Below are 14,731 nucleotides of genomic sequence, written 5' to 3'. Positions count from 1 at the left end.
GTCTGTCAGGAAAATTGAAAATTTCTATCAAAATACTTACCGTAATTTTCCTTTCCTGATGGACTCCATGGCAGCAGGAGTTCCCTCCCAAATGGCTGGAGTAGGATAGTTACTTTACACGGCCTCTGGCAGGGAGCAAAGATTTATGGGAGTATCGTCCCATAGGGTAATGGAGGTGGGACTAAACCCACACGTTGGCTGCCATGGAGTCCATCAGTAAAGGAAAATTACAGTAAGTATTTTGAGAGAAATTTTCAGTTTTCTAAAGGAAAAAAAGTAATTTAAAAGAATTTGCGGCTATAATGAATTGTTGGTCCCAGCAATACACATAAAAGTCATTGAAAAAAACGGCATGGGATTCCCCCACAGTCCATTACCAGGCCCTTTGGGTCTGGTATGAATAATAAGGGGAACCCTGAACCAAAAGGGAAAGAGAAGGGAAATGAATGTCCAAACAATAAATATAAATCAATCCGTAGAGCAGATAGCACTCCGAGTTTTAGAATACAAGAAAACCCCTAAATCAGTGACAAATAAAAAATAAGTGCAGCGCTAAGTGATAAAACAATAGTGAAAAGAAAAATTTACATAAATAATAATACCTGTATATCAAGAAATATGCTGGATTAATAGGAAAGACTGCTTCAATATAATAGATTTGCACACTGGAATTAAGCATATATAATAAACATCAAAACAATGTCTCTGTCCTCCGCAGAGCTCCACCTCCAACGAGGCAAACGTGATGACGTCAGAGCACCTCCCTACGCAGTGTTTTGTCACAAGCGGATGTCGTCTGGGGATTGGCCGAGGCTCTGCGGAGGACAGTGAGCAGGGGGAGTGTTATGGGACACCGATGAATTTATATTGCGCTATATTGCAACTTTGTTTGGTACCGATCCAGGATCAGCTGTATTGCGGCATAGGTTTTTGGGAGACCAAATTCCCTGGGCTTGCTGAGACCATTCTATTGGTCTTTGGAGTCGGTAAGGAGAATATTTGCTCACTTCCTGGGTGTTTTTCCACTTTGCAAAGGGATTTCATACTCACTGATCTTCGTTGGCAATTCACCTAAGGACTTGTGTCTATGGACTGATTTTCACTATACTTTCACTTTTTGGGACTCTGCCTTAGTTTTTGCATTTTTTCACCAGATATTTTTAGTCACTTTAAATAATTATTTTTTTGATGTTTATTATATATGCTTAATTCCAGTGTGCAAATCTATTATATTTAAGCAGAGTTTGTGCTATTAATCCAGCATATTTCTTGATATATTATTATTTATGTAAATTTTTCTTTTCACTATTGTTTTATCACTTAGCGCTGCACTTATTTTTTATTTGTCACAGTATATAACATAGCAGACATCTCAAGTCTCCTGCATTTCTGCAGTGGCTCCCGCACACCCGCAAGCGCCTTTCCGATCTCCTGGGAATGATCAGTGCGGCGGGGAACAGCTATGAAGACAGACTCTGTCCCCGCAGATGTCTTTGCAAACAACTTCCGCTCCTAGCATCCCCATCAACACTAAACAATCTGTCCTTGTAAATAGGGCTCCGGCTGGCGGCCATTTTGTGGTGGACCAAATTGCATTGATTTTAATGGGAGAATTCTAAAACGCTACAGAAGAAACGTTCTTCTTGTGTTGAGTCTTCTTACAGCATAGGACAAAAAAAAATGCATGTGTGTATAAATATAGAAGTCTGACGTAGATATTTTTGCTATCATGATTTCACTGCACTGGGGATTTAAAGCGGAGGTCCAACCATTTTTTTTTTTTCGACAGTGGCGCCGGCGCCCAATCTGGTGGACGGATCGGCCTCGGGGGGGGTGACATCACCGGCTCGCTGGACAGGTAAGCGTCCTTATTAAAAGTCAGCAGCTACAGTGTTTGTAGTTGCTGACTTTTAATAAGGACACTTACATGTCCAGCGATGCAGCCCCCTCCCCCCCCCCCGAGGCCAATCCGTCCACCAGATTGGGTGCCGGCACCGCTGTCAAAAAAAAAAATGGTTGGACCTCCGCTTTAAATCCCCAGTGCAGCGAAATCATGATAGCAAAAATATCTACGTCAGACATCCTAACCTGCAAAAACGAATTTCAGGAGGTGGTAAACTCCTTTCAGGGAGGTGGCGCTTCGCACCCGCAACCCCCCCCCCCCACCGTGGCAAAATCTCTTTTAAATCACCTTTTTAAAATATTTTTCCACAGTGCTTCTGGGGAAGGGGGGGGGGGTGGTGGTGTCAGTAGGCTGGCGCCACCATCCTAACGAAGAGAAACACGGCTTCACTGGCCGATTCACAAGTCGCTCGGCGCTTTGTGAATGGACGCCTGTCTACTGGGACACACACATGTCCCAGAAGACATCACGCCCCATCTCCCAGGAGACAACGTGAGGGAGGAAAAGAACCGCAGAGTAGGAAGTGGCAGATTAGGACGATCTGCCTAGCAACAACCATTTTTTTTTCAAATGTTTTTAAATGTATTTTAAGGAGCGTGATTATGTCTTCTTTTTTTTAGGGTGGACCTCTGCTTTAATTATATTATCTTGCTGTGGAGTGGTTTGACATCACCTACATGTGGGATTACTGCACTGCACAAGCAGTTTTAGTATTTGTTGTCTATTATATTCGACATATTAGCACTAAACTTTCTTTATATATAATATTGTAACTGTACTGTCTGCTCTCATGTTGTTGGCACTATACAAATCCTGTATAATAATAATAATGTGAAAACAGTGAGACACCCGGCTGTGTCTCTTCACGCTCTCCCTCCCCAGTCACTCACATCCATGTGGAGATCACGGGGAAGGGGAAAACTGAGCTGAGCCCAGTGAGACGCTTCATGTGCCTGGCCAGACCCTCCTATCCAGGCACATGAAGAATGCAATGATTCATGGGATTTGTAGTTTCCTGTTAGCTCAGTGAACTACACTCCCAGATGACATTGCAGTATGGAAACAGGAAGTAGGAAGAGATGCTTTGAATGCATGTTTTAAAATGACTGAGAAAATAAAAGCTCCAGATTACAGGGGTAAGCAAGCTTTACTAAAAAATGATGATACAAATTAAAATGTAACTAAAGGCAAAACTTTATTTTTGTTTAGTTTAGGATAGAGTGGAGAGGGATTGTATTATCTGTGTCCCTCTAAGGGAGATTCATCTTCTTCTTCATCAGTTTAGGCAAATATATATTGTTCTACATATTTTTGGTAGAAAAAATCCCAATGAGCGTATATTGATTGGTTTGTGCAAAAGTTTTAGCGTCTAAAAACTATGGGTTAAATTTATGGACTTTTATTTTTTATTGTTTTTACTGATAATGGTGGCGATCAGCGATTTTTCTTTTTTTATTTATTTAAATTTTTTTATGTATTTATTTATTGTCTTGCGGGACTGCGGCAGACAAATCTAACACTAACTGACACTTTTTGGGGACCAGAGACAACAATGACCAGTGCTAAAAGAAATGCACTATTACTGTATAAATGACAGTGGCAGGGAAGGGGTTAACATCAGGGGTGATCAAAGGGTTAAGTGTGTTCCCTGGGAGTGTTTTCTAACTGTGTGGGGGATGGACTGACAGGAAGAACATTGAGATGCACGTTCCTGCTTACAAGGGACAGAAGATCTCTGTGTACTTCCCTGTCAGAATGGGGATCTGCCTCTGTGGAGCGATCACAGGTGGCCAGCGGACATGGGGGCTGCCAGACTCACTGATTGGCTCCCGGTCTACGCAGCGGGCATGCCCACAGTATATATTTCATGAAATGACTTATTTGTACGTTGTTTTGCTCAATAGAGCTGCCCTGTTGCAGTACATATATGTGCCTTTTTTTTTTTTAACTAAAATAAACTAAAAATAACAAACATGTTATACTTACCTGCTCTGTGCAGTAGTTTTGCACAGAGCAGCCCTGATCCACCTTTACTGGGGTCCCCCGCCAATGCTGTAGGCCCTTTATCTTCAGGGTGTGCCCCTGGGGAAAGCCACCTTCCATGGGGCACCTGTCTGTACTTGCTCACAGACCGGGTGACTTGGCCCACCCCCTGCTCCCTTGTGACAGCATTTGATTGACAGCAGCCAGAGCCAATGGCTGCCGCTGCTATCAGTCTGCCCAGTGAGGAGGGAGACAGTGGCAAGAGGCACTGCTCTCATGCACATCGCTGGATCGGATCGGGCCCAGGTAATAAGAAGGGGAGGGGGTTGGAGGGCTCCTGGAGCACAGAAGTTTTTTTTTTTTTTACCTTTTTAAGGTAAGAAACCTTGAGGCTTTAGAACCACTTCAAGGCTGGGTTCACACATGTGCCATGCAAATTGTTTGTCTGTTTTCACTGCAAATAAAAAAAAAAAGGCATTTGTACAGTGGGTCACATGCATTTTTGATGTGGTTTGACTGCAAGTTTGCAAGGCTCAGGACCATATTTTGTCACAGTTTTCAGTGCTGGCCAATACATAGTACACAAAGGGTGTCAACTTCTGTAGTAGGAGAGCAATTAATGCTGAAATACTGAACGTGTGTGATTCAGAAGCGTTCCAATAGAACTCAATGAGCCTGGAATTTGCACTCTTTATAAATGTACATTGTGGATGCACCGCATATTTGTGAACTGCTTCAATGCAAATCAAATGTAATCATATGAAATGTTTTGTGTATATGTGAACTGAGCCTTAAAGTGGTTGTAAACCCTTACAAACCATTTTGACCTACAGGTAAGCCTAGATTAAGGCTTACCTGTAGGTCCAAGAAATATCTCCTAAACCTATATGGTTTAGGAGATATTTGCCCGAAAACAGGCACCGCTGTCTACGGCGCATGCGCCGTAGACAGTGGCGCACTGAGCGCGGCATTCTCAACGACGGAGCTGCCGCGCGTGTCGGCTCCCGTGCGCATGCATAGTAGTCCATTATGCTTTGCCTTTGCAGGGAATGAAAGAGGAAGTAAACTCATCAGGGTTTACTTCCTCTTTAAAGGGATCGTAAAGTCAGAAGGCTTTTTATCTAAATGCAGTCTATGCATTAAGATAAAAAGCCTTTTGTGTGCAGCATCCCCCCTAATATTTACCTGAGCCCCATCTCTGTCCAGCTATGTATACCAGTGTCTCGGCCATCTGGGTCTCTCCTTCCTGATTTGGTTGAGACACAGCACCATTGGCTCCCGCTGCTGTCAAAGTCAGTTAGCCAATCAGAAGAGAGAGGGGCAGGGCTGAACCACAGCTCCATGTCTGAATGGACACACAGAGCTGCAGCTCATCTTGGGTGCCCACATAGCAAGCCGCTTGCTGTGGGGGCACTTAACGGGAGGGAGGGGCCAGGAGCATAGAAGAGGCACCGAGAAGAGGATCCGGGCTGCTCTGTGCAAGTCCACTGCACAGAGGAAGTGTAACATGGTTATTATTTTCATAGAAAATAAAACGAGTCTTTACAATCACTTTAATGTAGAAAACAGAATCGGTTCACATCACCTGTGCTTTTTCCTTTTGCAGATTTCTTTCAACACGACATATATTCCAGTTTTACTAGAAATTTCATTTTAGTCGAGGTTCACATCTGTGTGGCTCACATTTTATTAGAATGGGCTGCTGTACATTCGTCTCCCTCAGGGGAAAAGTCCGTGACCCTTTTTTAACCACTTCAGCCCTGGAAGATTTTACCCCCCTTACTGACCAGAGCACAATTTTGCACTATGTTGCTTTAACTGTCAATTGCGCAATCATACAATGCTGTACCCAAACAAAATTTGCATCCTTTTTTTCCCCCCACAAATAGACATTTATTTTAGCGGTGTTTGATCACCTCTGCGGTTTTTATTTTTTGTGCTATAATATTTTTTTTAAAACAAATTTCTTCATCAGTTTAGGCCAATATGTATTCTACATATTTTTGGCAAAAAAAATAAATAAAAAATTGCAATAAGTCATAGCATCTACAAACTATGGGAAAGATTTATGGCATTTTTATTACTAGTAATGGCGGTGATCTGCGATTTTTAGCGGTATTGTGACAGACAGATCAGACACTTTTGACAAATTTTTGGGACCATTGACAATTACAGTGATCAGTGCTATAAAAATGCACTGATTACTGTGTAAATGTCACTGGCTGGAAAGGAGTTAACACTAAGGGGCAATCAAGGGGTTACATGTGTGTTCCCTCAGTGTGTTCTAACTGTATGGGGATAGGAGTAAGTAAGAGAGGAGACATATTGCTGTTCCTGCTTACTAGGAACAAACGACACACACAAATCTCCATGCTGTCGCTCGTGCACACGATCGCAACTGCCGGCCATGTGCATCGGACCCCCCTGGTGGGACCCTCTGGCCAAAAAGGGGAAGGATGTACCTGTACGGGGGGTTTCACCCAGGAGAGCCATTCTACCGCAGTATATCTGCGTGAGTCGGTCGGGAACTGGTTAAAAATGCAGTTGCATGGAGCTGCACTGTGCACCATGCAGTTTCACCCACTCAAAAATGAACAAATACTTGCTATCTAGTGGCCCCTAATCTGGCACTTGCTGATACGCCGCACAGTCATCTGGGACACGTGACAGGTCCCAGATGACTGTGCGGTGTGAGGGGAGGTGATGTCACCAGCCCGGGCAATGAAGAAGGCAGACTACGAGGGACCCCCTAGCAACAGGCATTTAGAGGTGAGTAAAAAATGTTTTTTTTTTCCAATTATTTTAAGAATTTTAAACAATTTCTTATTTTTTGGTGGCAACACCACTTTAACTTAACTATAGACCAAGGAAGAACATTTTCAGGTAATATTTATGTATATATGTTTCTTTCCAGAGACATCTGTCATCGGATTATTGGTGAGATAGAAAGCAGATCCTAACCAGCACGTGGAGGAGGCGGAGCGATCAGCAGAGCTGATCCTATTCAACATAGAGGCAGAAGATTGGAGCTATCGGCACAGCAAACCCTAACCAACATATTGGAGGGGGCGGCGCAATCGGCACAGCTGAGCCTACCCAGAAGGTATCAACACGGCTGATCCAGAGAGTCAGGGGGTGGAGTTACCGGCAGGGTTTTTTTTTCCTACCCAACACATGGAGGCATGCGATCAGGAAGCAGACGGTGAGGTCTGCAAGGCCGAGCCAGGTAAAGCATTGGCAGACAATATTTTATACTCCATTACTGACAAGGGTGCTCAGTGCTGAGAGTGTTGAGGGTTTGGAGCATTTTGATTGTCTCAGCTAAACATGAAATCAGAATGTTACATGGATAGGGCAATACTACAGCTTATAGGGATGTGCTGCCCACTAGTTAGGAAAGCAGCTCTAAGCCCTTGTACACACGGTCGGAGATTCCGTCGGAATGTATCCTATCGGACCATTTTGCCGGATATTCCGACTGTGTGTGGTCTGCATTGGACTGTTTCCATCTGAATATCCGACAGACCAACTTTTCCAACTTGCTGGTAAAATTTTCCGACAAAATGCTCCTATCAGACATACTCCGATCATGTGTAGCCTACTCCGACGGACAAAGTGCCACGCATGCTCAGATCAAATTCCTAGACCAAAGCTATTGGCTACTAGCCTGAACGTAGTCCTGTCGTAACGAAATAACGTCATCACATTATGTACAATCGGATTTTCCGACAACTTAGTCCGACCGTGTGTATGCAACATCACTTCCGGACCTCTTCCGGAATTAATCCGTCAGAATTACTCAGATGGATTTGGTTGTCGGAATCTCCGACCGTGTGTACAAGGGCTAAGAGAAATGTGCGGGCTGACATTTGTGTAGTACAAATAAAGTTTAACAAAACAAACATAGTTTTTCCTCTTCCTGCTGCTGTCAGGTGCCATGTTGTTTTCCTACACTAACCTCAATCAGCAGCCATGAGAGCAAGTGATGTCATATGAAATAGGCACACACACAGCAAGATATTACAGTTCAACAAAAAGACGCTCAAATGGCACATAAACACATTGGAACTCTGAAGCAATCGGTTACAATGACAAACTTTTATGCATTCAATCGCAGATGCTATAAATCTTGCACTGTGATGTGAACCGGCCATAAAGGCTCTTTCACAACCCATGTGTTGGCACTATGCTGGCAGCCATTTCTGAGCAGCCCCAACACATTGAAACGGTTTTCTAGGTGGTCACTTCACACCACAGTGTTGCAGTGGTGTGCACCAAAGGGGGAGAAAAAAAAAAGCATGCTGCATGCAGTATTTTTCAGTGCAGTAACTAGAACTGTATTGAAATGTCACCTATGACAATTTAATAAAGTACTGAGAATACTGTGAATAAGCCTTGAAAGAACGTGTCACCAACTTAAATGTGGTGGCTGCATATGTTTTCTTTTTTGAGGGTCTTTTCACAGTAGTATGCCTTGCTTCGTTCACTGGAAGATCAGTGAACAGATCTCCTGCTGAATTGGAGCAGAATGAGAAAGATGTTTCATGACATCCATACCCATTCAGTTTGCGTTCACATTTTGACAGTAGACTGTGGTGAACCCATGTTATATCTATGGGCTACCTCCAGACAATCTCCATTAGTTCTGGAAAAATGCAGCGCTTTTTTTTTTTTTTCTGGACCTGGATGGACACAAATCTCTCTATAGTACATCTACCTGCCCATCAGGGTTGCCAACCTCCCGCAGCATTTTTTACTGACAAAATATGAAATATTTACTGGCAGAGCACATTTTTTACTGGCAACCTGAGAATTTACAGAACTCCTATTTAAAACTAAAACAGTGAATATTTAAACAGTATAAACATGGAAACACTGACAATACCTATAACAAAGTAATTTGCTTGATTTACACTTAAAAAGTCAACACAGCATGAAATGATTGGCCCCTGATATTTACTGGCGGTTGGCAACCCTGCTGCTCATGTACCTGCGTGAAGCTCCTGGAAAAACTGACAAGTGGGCCTGATCAGAAAGCCTGTGCGAAGGGGGCCTTAGGCTTTTTTTACTGGTGATCCAACCAATAACACACTTCCTGTCTAAGGCTGGGTTTCTGTTTGTGGTTGGGGGCAGTAAAAATAGGCAGTTGACCTGCATTTTTACTGCCCTGTCTCCTTAAGGTGCAAAGACTGCTGGACAAGGTGTACACATGGCAAAAATGATCTTACCTGTTACATTTTGTGGGCAGTGCCGCTGCCAAACACAAGACATTTAAGTGCAGCATGCTTGTGGGGCAATAATCCCATTCAAACAGTTTGTTTAGTTGTAAAAAAAAAAAAAACAGGCATTCAGGAGGAGGCAGTATCAACTCCTGAATGCCTAAATGCCTATCTGTTGTGCCTGTACTGTTCTGTAAAAAGGCGATCCAATGTAGATCACTATTTGCAGAGTGACACAGGTGTAAACAAGCCCTAAAGCCCCATACACATCCGATTTTCTGCAGATTTTTGTCTTCAGATTTACCAAAACCATGTAGTGCAAGGGCCCGCCTGATTGGATACACATTGAAACTCTTAAGGTTTGCCCTCATATTATATGATTTTGGTAAATCTGAAGACAAAAATCTGCAGAAAATCTAATAGTGTGTATGGGTTCTTAGGATGTCTCCAACTCTAGATGGAGGAAAAACAGAGACCATTGGACAGCAGCATTTTCAGTCTGAGCACTGTGTAATGTTAGGCTAGCATATTTAACCACTTCCCACCCGGCCAATGCACATATACGGCCGGGTGGGAGCCGTCTACTTCTGATAGGACGTTCAGGAACGTCCATCAGAAGGAGCGGGATCGCGCGCGTGCCCGCGCAGCGGCGCGATCCCGTTGCGCCCGTGTCACCCAGACACGGCGCATCTCAGATCGGCAGGAGGGCTCTGTGATTGGCCCTCCTGATCACATGACGGCCGTGTCCAATCACGGCCATCATGTGATGTAAACAAACAGCCGGTTGCTAGGCAATCGGCTCCTCCTCTCCTCACACAGAAGTCATCGCTGAGGAGAGGAGAGCAGATCGCTGCAGCCGGCTGATGATCAGTGAGTATGAGCTGTTTTTTACACTAGTGTAAACACATCACCACACAGTGTAAACACACCACACAGTATAAACACAATGTCCCCACACATGTCCCCAAAACATACATGTCCCCAAAACATACATGTCCCCAAATAATAAATACACATGTCCCTAATAATAAAAACATGTCCCCCACATATGTCCCACTAAAATTACATGTCCCAATGATTATCTGCACACATATGTACGTGATCACCTACACACATATGTACATGATCATTTGCGTACCTATGTCCGTGATCACACAAACCAATTATTATACACTTAACGGAATTTTTTTTACCAAAAGCATGTAGCAGAATACATTTTGCCATAAATTTATGACAAAATTAGATTTTATTGGATTTCTTTTAAAATGGAAAAAAGAAAATATAGTTTTTTTTTCCAAATTTCCGCTTTTTTTGCGCTTATATCGCAAAAAAATAAAAAACGGAGTCGTGAATAAATACCACCAAAATAAATCTCTATTTGTGCGAACAAAATGATAACAATTTCATTTGGGTACAGTGTAGCATGACCGCGCAATTGTCACTGAAAGCGCTAGAGCGATGAAAGCGGAAAATTGGGCTGGGAAGGAAGGGGGCGAAAGTGCCCTGTATTGAAGTGGTTAAATAAACTTGACTAACAAATCAAAATGGTTGTAAAGGCTGAAGTTTTTTTTTTTACCTTCATGCATTCTATGAAGGTAAAAAACCTTCAGTGTACAGCTTTTCCTTCAGTCCGCCTAATCCTTGCTTAAGCCCGATCTCGATCCAGCAAAGTACCTGAGATAAAAGGATTGATTCACGATTTTGAATCGAGGTGTTTTTTTTTTTTGATGGACACCGCGCCGGTCCTGAGGAGCTGCGGGCAGGAGTTTTTAGGTGAGGCCGGGGCTTCGGCCTAGTGCGAGGTGTCCTGCCTTGCAGACAAGGCCGAAGCCGCGGCCTCGCCTAAAAACTCCTGCCCGCAGCACCTCAGGACTGGCATGGTCTCAGCGCTGGTCCTGGTGAAAAAAAATAAAAAAAAATCGAAAAAAAATTGATTTTCTAAAATAATAAACCGATTTGACCTCTCAACTCGATTCAAGATTTAAAATGATTTTTTCCCCAGCCCTAAGCAGGCGTCTTACTATGGGGGCACTCAGCAAGGGGGAGGGGCTCAGAGGGCCATCAGGGAACCCAAGAAGAGGAGGATCGGCGCCACTCCATGCAAAACCACTGCACAAAGCAGGTAAGTATGACATGTTTGTTGTGTTTTATTAAAAAAAAAAAAAAAAAAAAAAAAGTCTTTACTTTTCAATCACTGCTGAACTCCATCTAATTTAAAACCGTTAAAGCAAACCGTTTTGGGATAAAGGTTTTACATAAATCTATGTTTCTATGTCAACAGTAAATGGCTTCAAACATGCTTGGGACAAACATAGATTTATACTAGACAAAAAAATTAGGGAAACAAAAAAAAAATGAAATGTATATTAAAAACAAAAAAGGGGGGTGGCAAACTTGATGGACCACTCAGTCTTTTTTCTGCCATCACTTTTCTATGTTTCTGTGAATAAAAATCCCAACCCTGAAACTGACACTTTTGTTGGACAGCTTGGTCTGCCAAAGGAAGATGAAAAATAATAGACCAACTGAAAATAAAGGAAAAAATTGTAAAACCCCTTTTTTTTTTTCCCAGTGTCATACTTGCCTGCTCTGTGCAATGGTTTTGTACAGAGCAGACCAAATGCTCCTCTTTTTGGGTCCCCTGCCACAGCTGCTGGCTCCTTCCTAACACTAAGTGCCCATGGGCCCTCTCCTGACATGTCTCTGTGTGTCCATATACACACAGAGCGTGGCTCTGGCCCCGTCCCCCCCCCACTCACTTCTCACTGGCTGGGATTGACAGCATTGGGTCAATGACCCTTTCTGGGCCTATGAGGAGGGAGGGAACCGAGAGAGATGCTCCTCTAGGGCACAGCGCTGGATGTTAACCTTCAGCTTGTAGAATCACTTTGTAAAAGAAGACAAATTCATCCATTACATCTAAGATATTGTAAGCAGCAATATAGTAAACGTTTGGTTCAAAGTTTAACACTGTTTTAACTGATGGGTTCCACAAGCTGACACTTATTTTGGTCATACTGTACGTGTTGTAAATTTGGAAGTGCTGGTTTATAACTTGCTGCATCGGTATAAGGCCCTTTTCACACTGGGGTGGTGCGGGCGTCGGCAGTAAAGCGCTGTTATTTTTAGCGCCACTTTACCGTCGTTTTAGTAGCGGTCTGCGGCCGCTAGCGGGGCGGTTTTGACCCCCGCTGGCGCCCGAAAAAGGGTTAAAACCGCCCACAAAGTGCCGCTGCAGGGGCGCTTTGCCGGCGGTATAGCCGCTCTGCCCCATTGATTTCAATGGGTAGGAGCGGTGAATACACCGCTCCTTTCACCGCTCCAAAGATGCGGCTAGCAGGGCTTTTTTCACCGTCCTGCTAGCACACCGCTCCAGTGTGAAAGCCCTCCGAATTTCACACTGGAGTGAAAGGGGGCGGTTTTTTCAGGCGCTATTTTTAGCACTGTAGCGCCTGAAAACCGCCCCAGTGTGAAAGGGGCCTAAAGGAATGATTTATGTCAGTGCACCTAGTATGCTACAATAAGCAATTAAGCCTTTCTTTTTGAATTATATGTGGAGTGGAGGCTGGTTTACAATCAGTGCTGTATTCCATAGTCTTTTTGAAAGAGGGCTTTTTGGTTTACCTGACAATTATTGCTTTGGGCGGTAGAGTTTTGTGGGTTCTTTGTGAATCTAAGGGCCGGTTCACACAGCGGGCGATGCGAGGCGACACGACTCGCCTCGCCTCGCTCCCGCAAGTCGCCCCCGTTCTGTACAATGGAACCGTTCTGAGAGGAGCGACTCGAGTCGCTCCGACTCAGAAAAAAGGTTCCTGTACTACTTCTGGGCGACTTCGGGGGCGACTTGCATTGACTTCTATACAGAAGTCCTCTGCAAGTCGCCGCTGAGCTCGCCGCAGGTCGCGGCGAGGCAAGTCGGAGACGCCTCGCCGCGCCTGCAGTGTGAACCGGCCCTAATAGTTCACACATACTTTTTTTTTTCTGATGGTAACTTCTGTTTCAATATTTATTAATTTGGGCTCAGTTTGAATAGTCTATGCTTGTGACAGGTTTACTTTAACCACTTCAGTACCAGAGCATTTGGCTGGCCAAAGACCAGAGCACTTTTTGTGATTTGGCACTGCATCGCTTTAACTGACAATTGCCCGGTCGCGCAACGTGGCTCCCAAACAAAATGGACGTATTTTTTTCCCCACAAATAGAGCTTTTATTTTGGTGGTATTTGATAACCTCTGCGTTTTTTATTTTTTGCGCTATAAACAAAAAAAGAGCAACAGTTTCGAAAAAAACGATTTAAAAAATCACAATAAGCTTATATTGATTGGTTTGCGCAAAAGTTATAGTGCCTACAAATAGGGGATAGTTTTATGGCATTTTTATTATTATTTTTATGGAGGCGATCGGGGTTTTTTTTTTTTTTTTTTTCTAATGATCGTGACTTTGACATTATGGAGGACACACTTGGCGCTATTTTGGGACCATTCACATTTATACACCGATCTGTGCGATTCCGACAGTGGGTGGGGGAAGCCATCCCGACCAGGAGAACATAATGATAGTGCTAGTTTCTATAATAGCCTCTAGCAATAATTGCATGTAAAATCCAACAGGCTGGTTGTACCCAAGTTGATCGATCAACTTGGGTAGATTTAGCCTGCCCAGACATGGTTCAAATCTTGCCAGTCCCTGCTGAACTGGCCAAGATTTGAACCATCTAGTTCTCTTCTCTCAGCAAGCTCTCAGTGTTAAAACTAAAGCTGGGAATGCATGATCAGTATTGTTTTTTCATTCAACCAGTGAGTTGCATAAAAAAAAAAAAAAAAAAAAAAAAAAAAGTACACCGATCCCTGCATCAACATAAAACAATATGTGATGCTTGGATCTCTCCCTGAGCTATTCAATTCTGACAGAGGGGGATCTCCTGCTGAACCAGCTGACTTTCAGCTATGTGTGCACCAGGCTTAACAGAACTGTGAATTGCAGCTTGTGATTGGCTGATAGGCTGCAGAGGGAAGCTCAAGCTGAATGCTGTTGTACAGGGGATCACATAAAGCTGATATAAAGAAAGGTTTGGTGTATGTGTACAAGTTGTATTCAAAAACGTTTTAAAGTGGTAGTAAAGTTATTAAAAAATAAATAAAAAATCCCCCTGCAAGCTAATGACATAATGTGCTAGTATGCATCTCAGCATATAAATATATTTGTACTTTTCTACTAATGTTGTTTTTTTTTTACTTTCTTTTAAGAGAGCTCTAAGATTCTGATTTACCTTCTGGAAGGAAATCCCTTTGTGTGGAATATAGAAGATGCTCGAAAGATACGGGAGACACATGGCCTTGTAGGGAAGCTTGTAGGAGCTTTGGTGAGAAAACCTCAGCAGAATATACGGCTGGGCCTTCCACTAGGACTTCTACCCGAGGAGACCAGACTACTAGTAGAAATCGGGGCAGCAACACTTGTACGTGGATGCTTCAAAGAAAAGGAACATGCAGATCCCAGTGATTTACCTCCGGTTTGTATTGTAACATTAATAAGCAGAAGCATTACTTACTTTTTAGTGTGATGCGTCTTGAGTGCTTTTGTCTTCTATTTCAGTAGTACGTTTTCTGTTGTGATGCAAAGTGTA

At 43.3% G+C, this 14,731-nt stretch overlaps 1 protein-coding gene across 2 annotated transcripts in view; it reads left to right on the top strand.

Moving 5' to 3' along the window:
* Nucleotides 1-2,957: 2,957 nt before the first annotated feature.
* The window catches only part of LOC143934118 (tRNA-splicing endonuclease subunit Sen34-like), a 28,416-nt gene continuing 16,642 nt past the window's right edge, over nucleotides 2,958-14,731 (top strand). For both annotated transcript variants that reach the window (XM_077457437.1, XM_077457435.1), the window contains exons 1-3: nucleotides 2,958-3,039; nucleotides 6,801-7,112; nucleotides 14,352-14,617. In XM_077457437.1, coding sequence (XP_077313563.1) covers nucleotides 7,061-7,112; nucleotides 14,352-14,617 — 318 coding nt within the window. In that variant the 5' untranslated portion in view covers nucleotides 2,958-3,039; nucleotides 6,801-7,060. The remainder of the gene's footprint in view (nucleotides 3,040-6,800; nucleotides 7,113-14,351; nucleotides 14,618-14,731) is intronic.

Source organism: Lithobates pipiens, unplaced genomic scaffold (genome assembly GCF_037356315.1).
Source record: "Lithobates pipiens isolate NorthernLeopardFrog02 unplaced genomic scaffold, aLitPip1_a1.2 Scaffold_27, whole genome shotgun sequence".
Taxonomy (NCBI): domain Eukaryota; kingdom Metazoa; phylum Chordata; class Amphibia; order Anura; family Ranidae; genus Lithobates; species Lithobates pipiens.
Note: the sequence above shows the minus strand (reverse complement) of the source record. Positions and strands in the feature narration are given on the sequence as shown.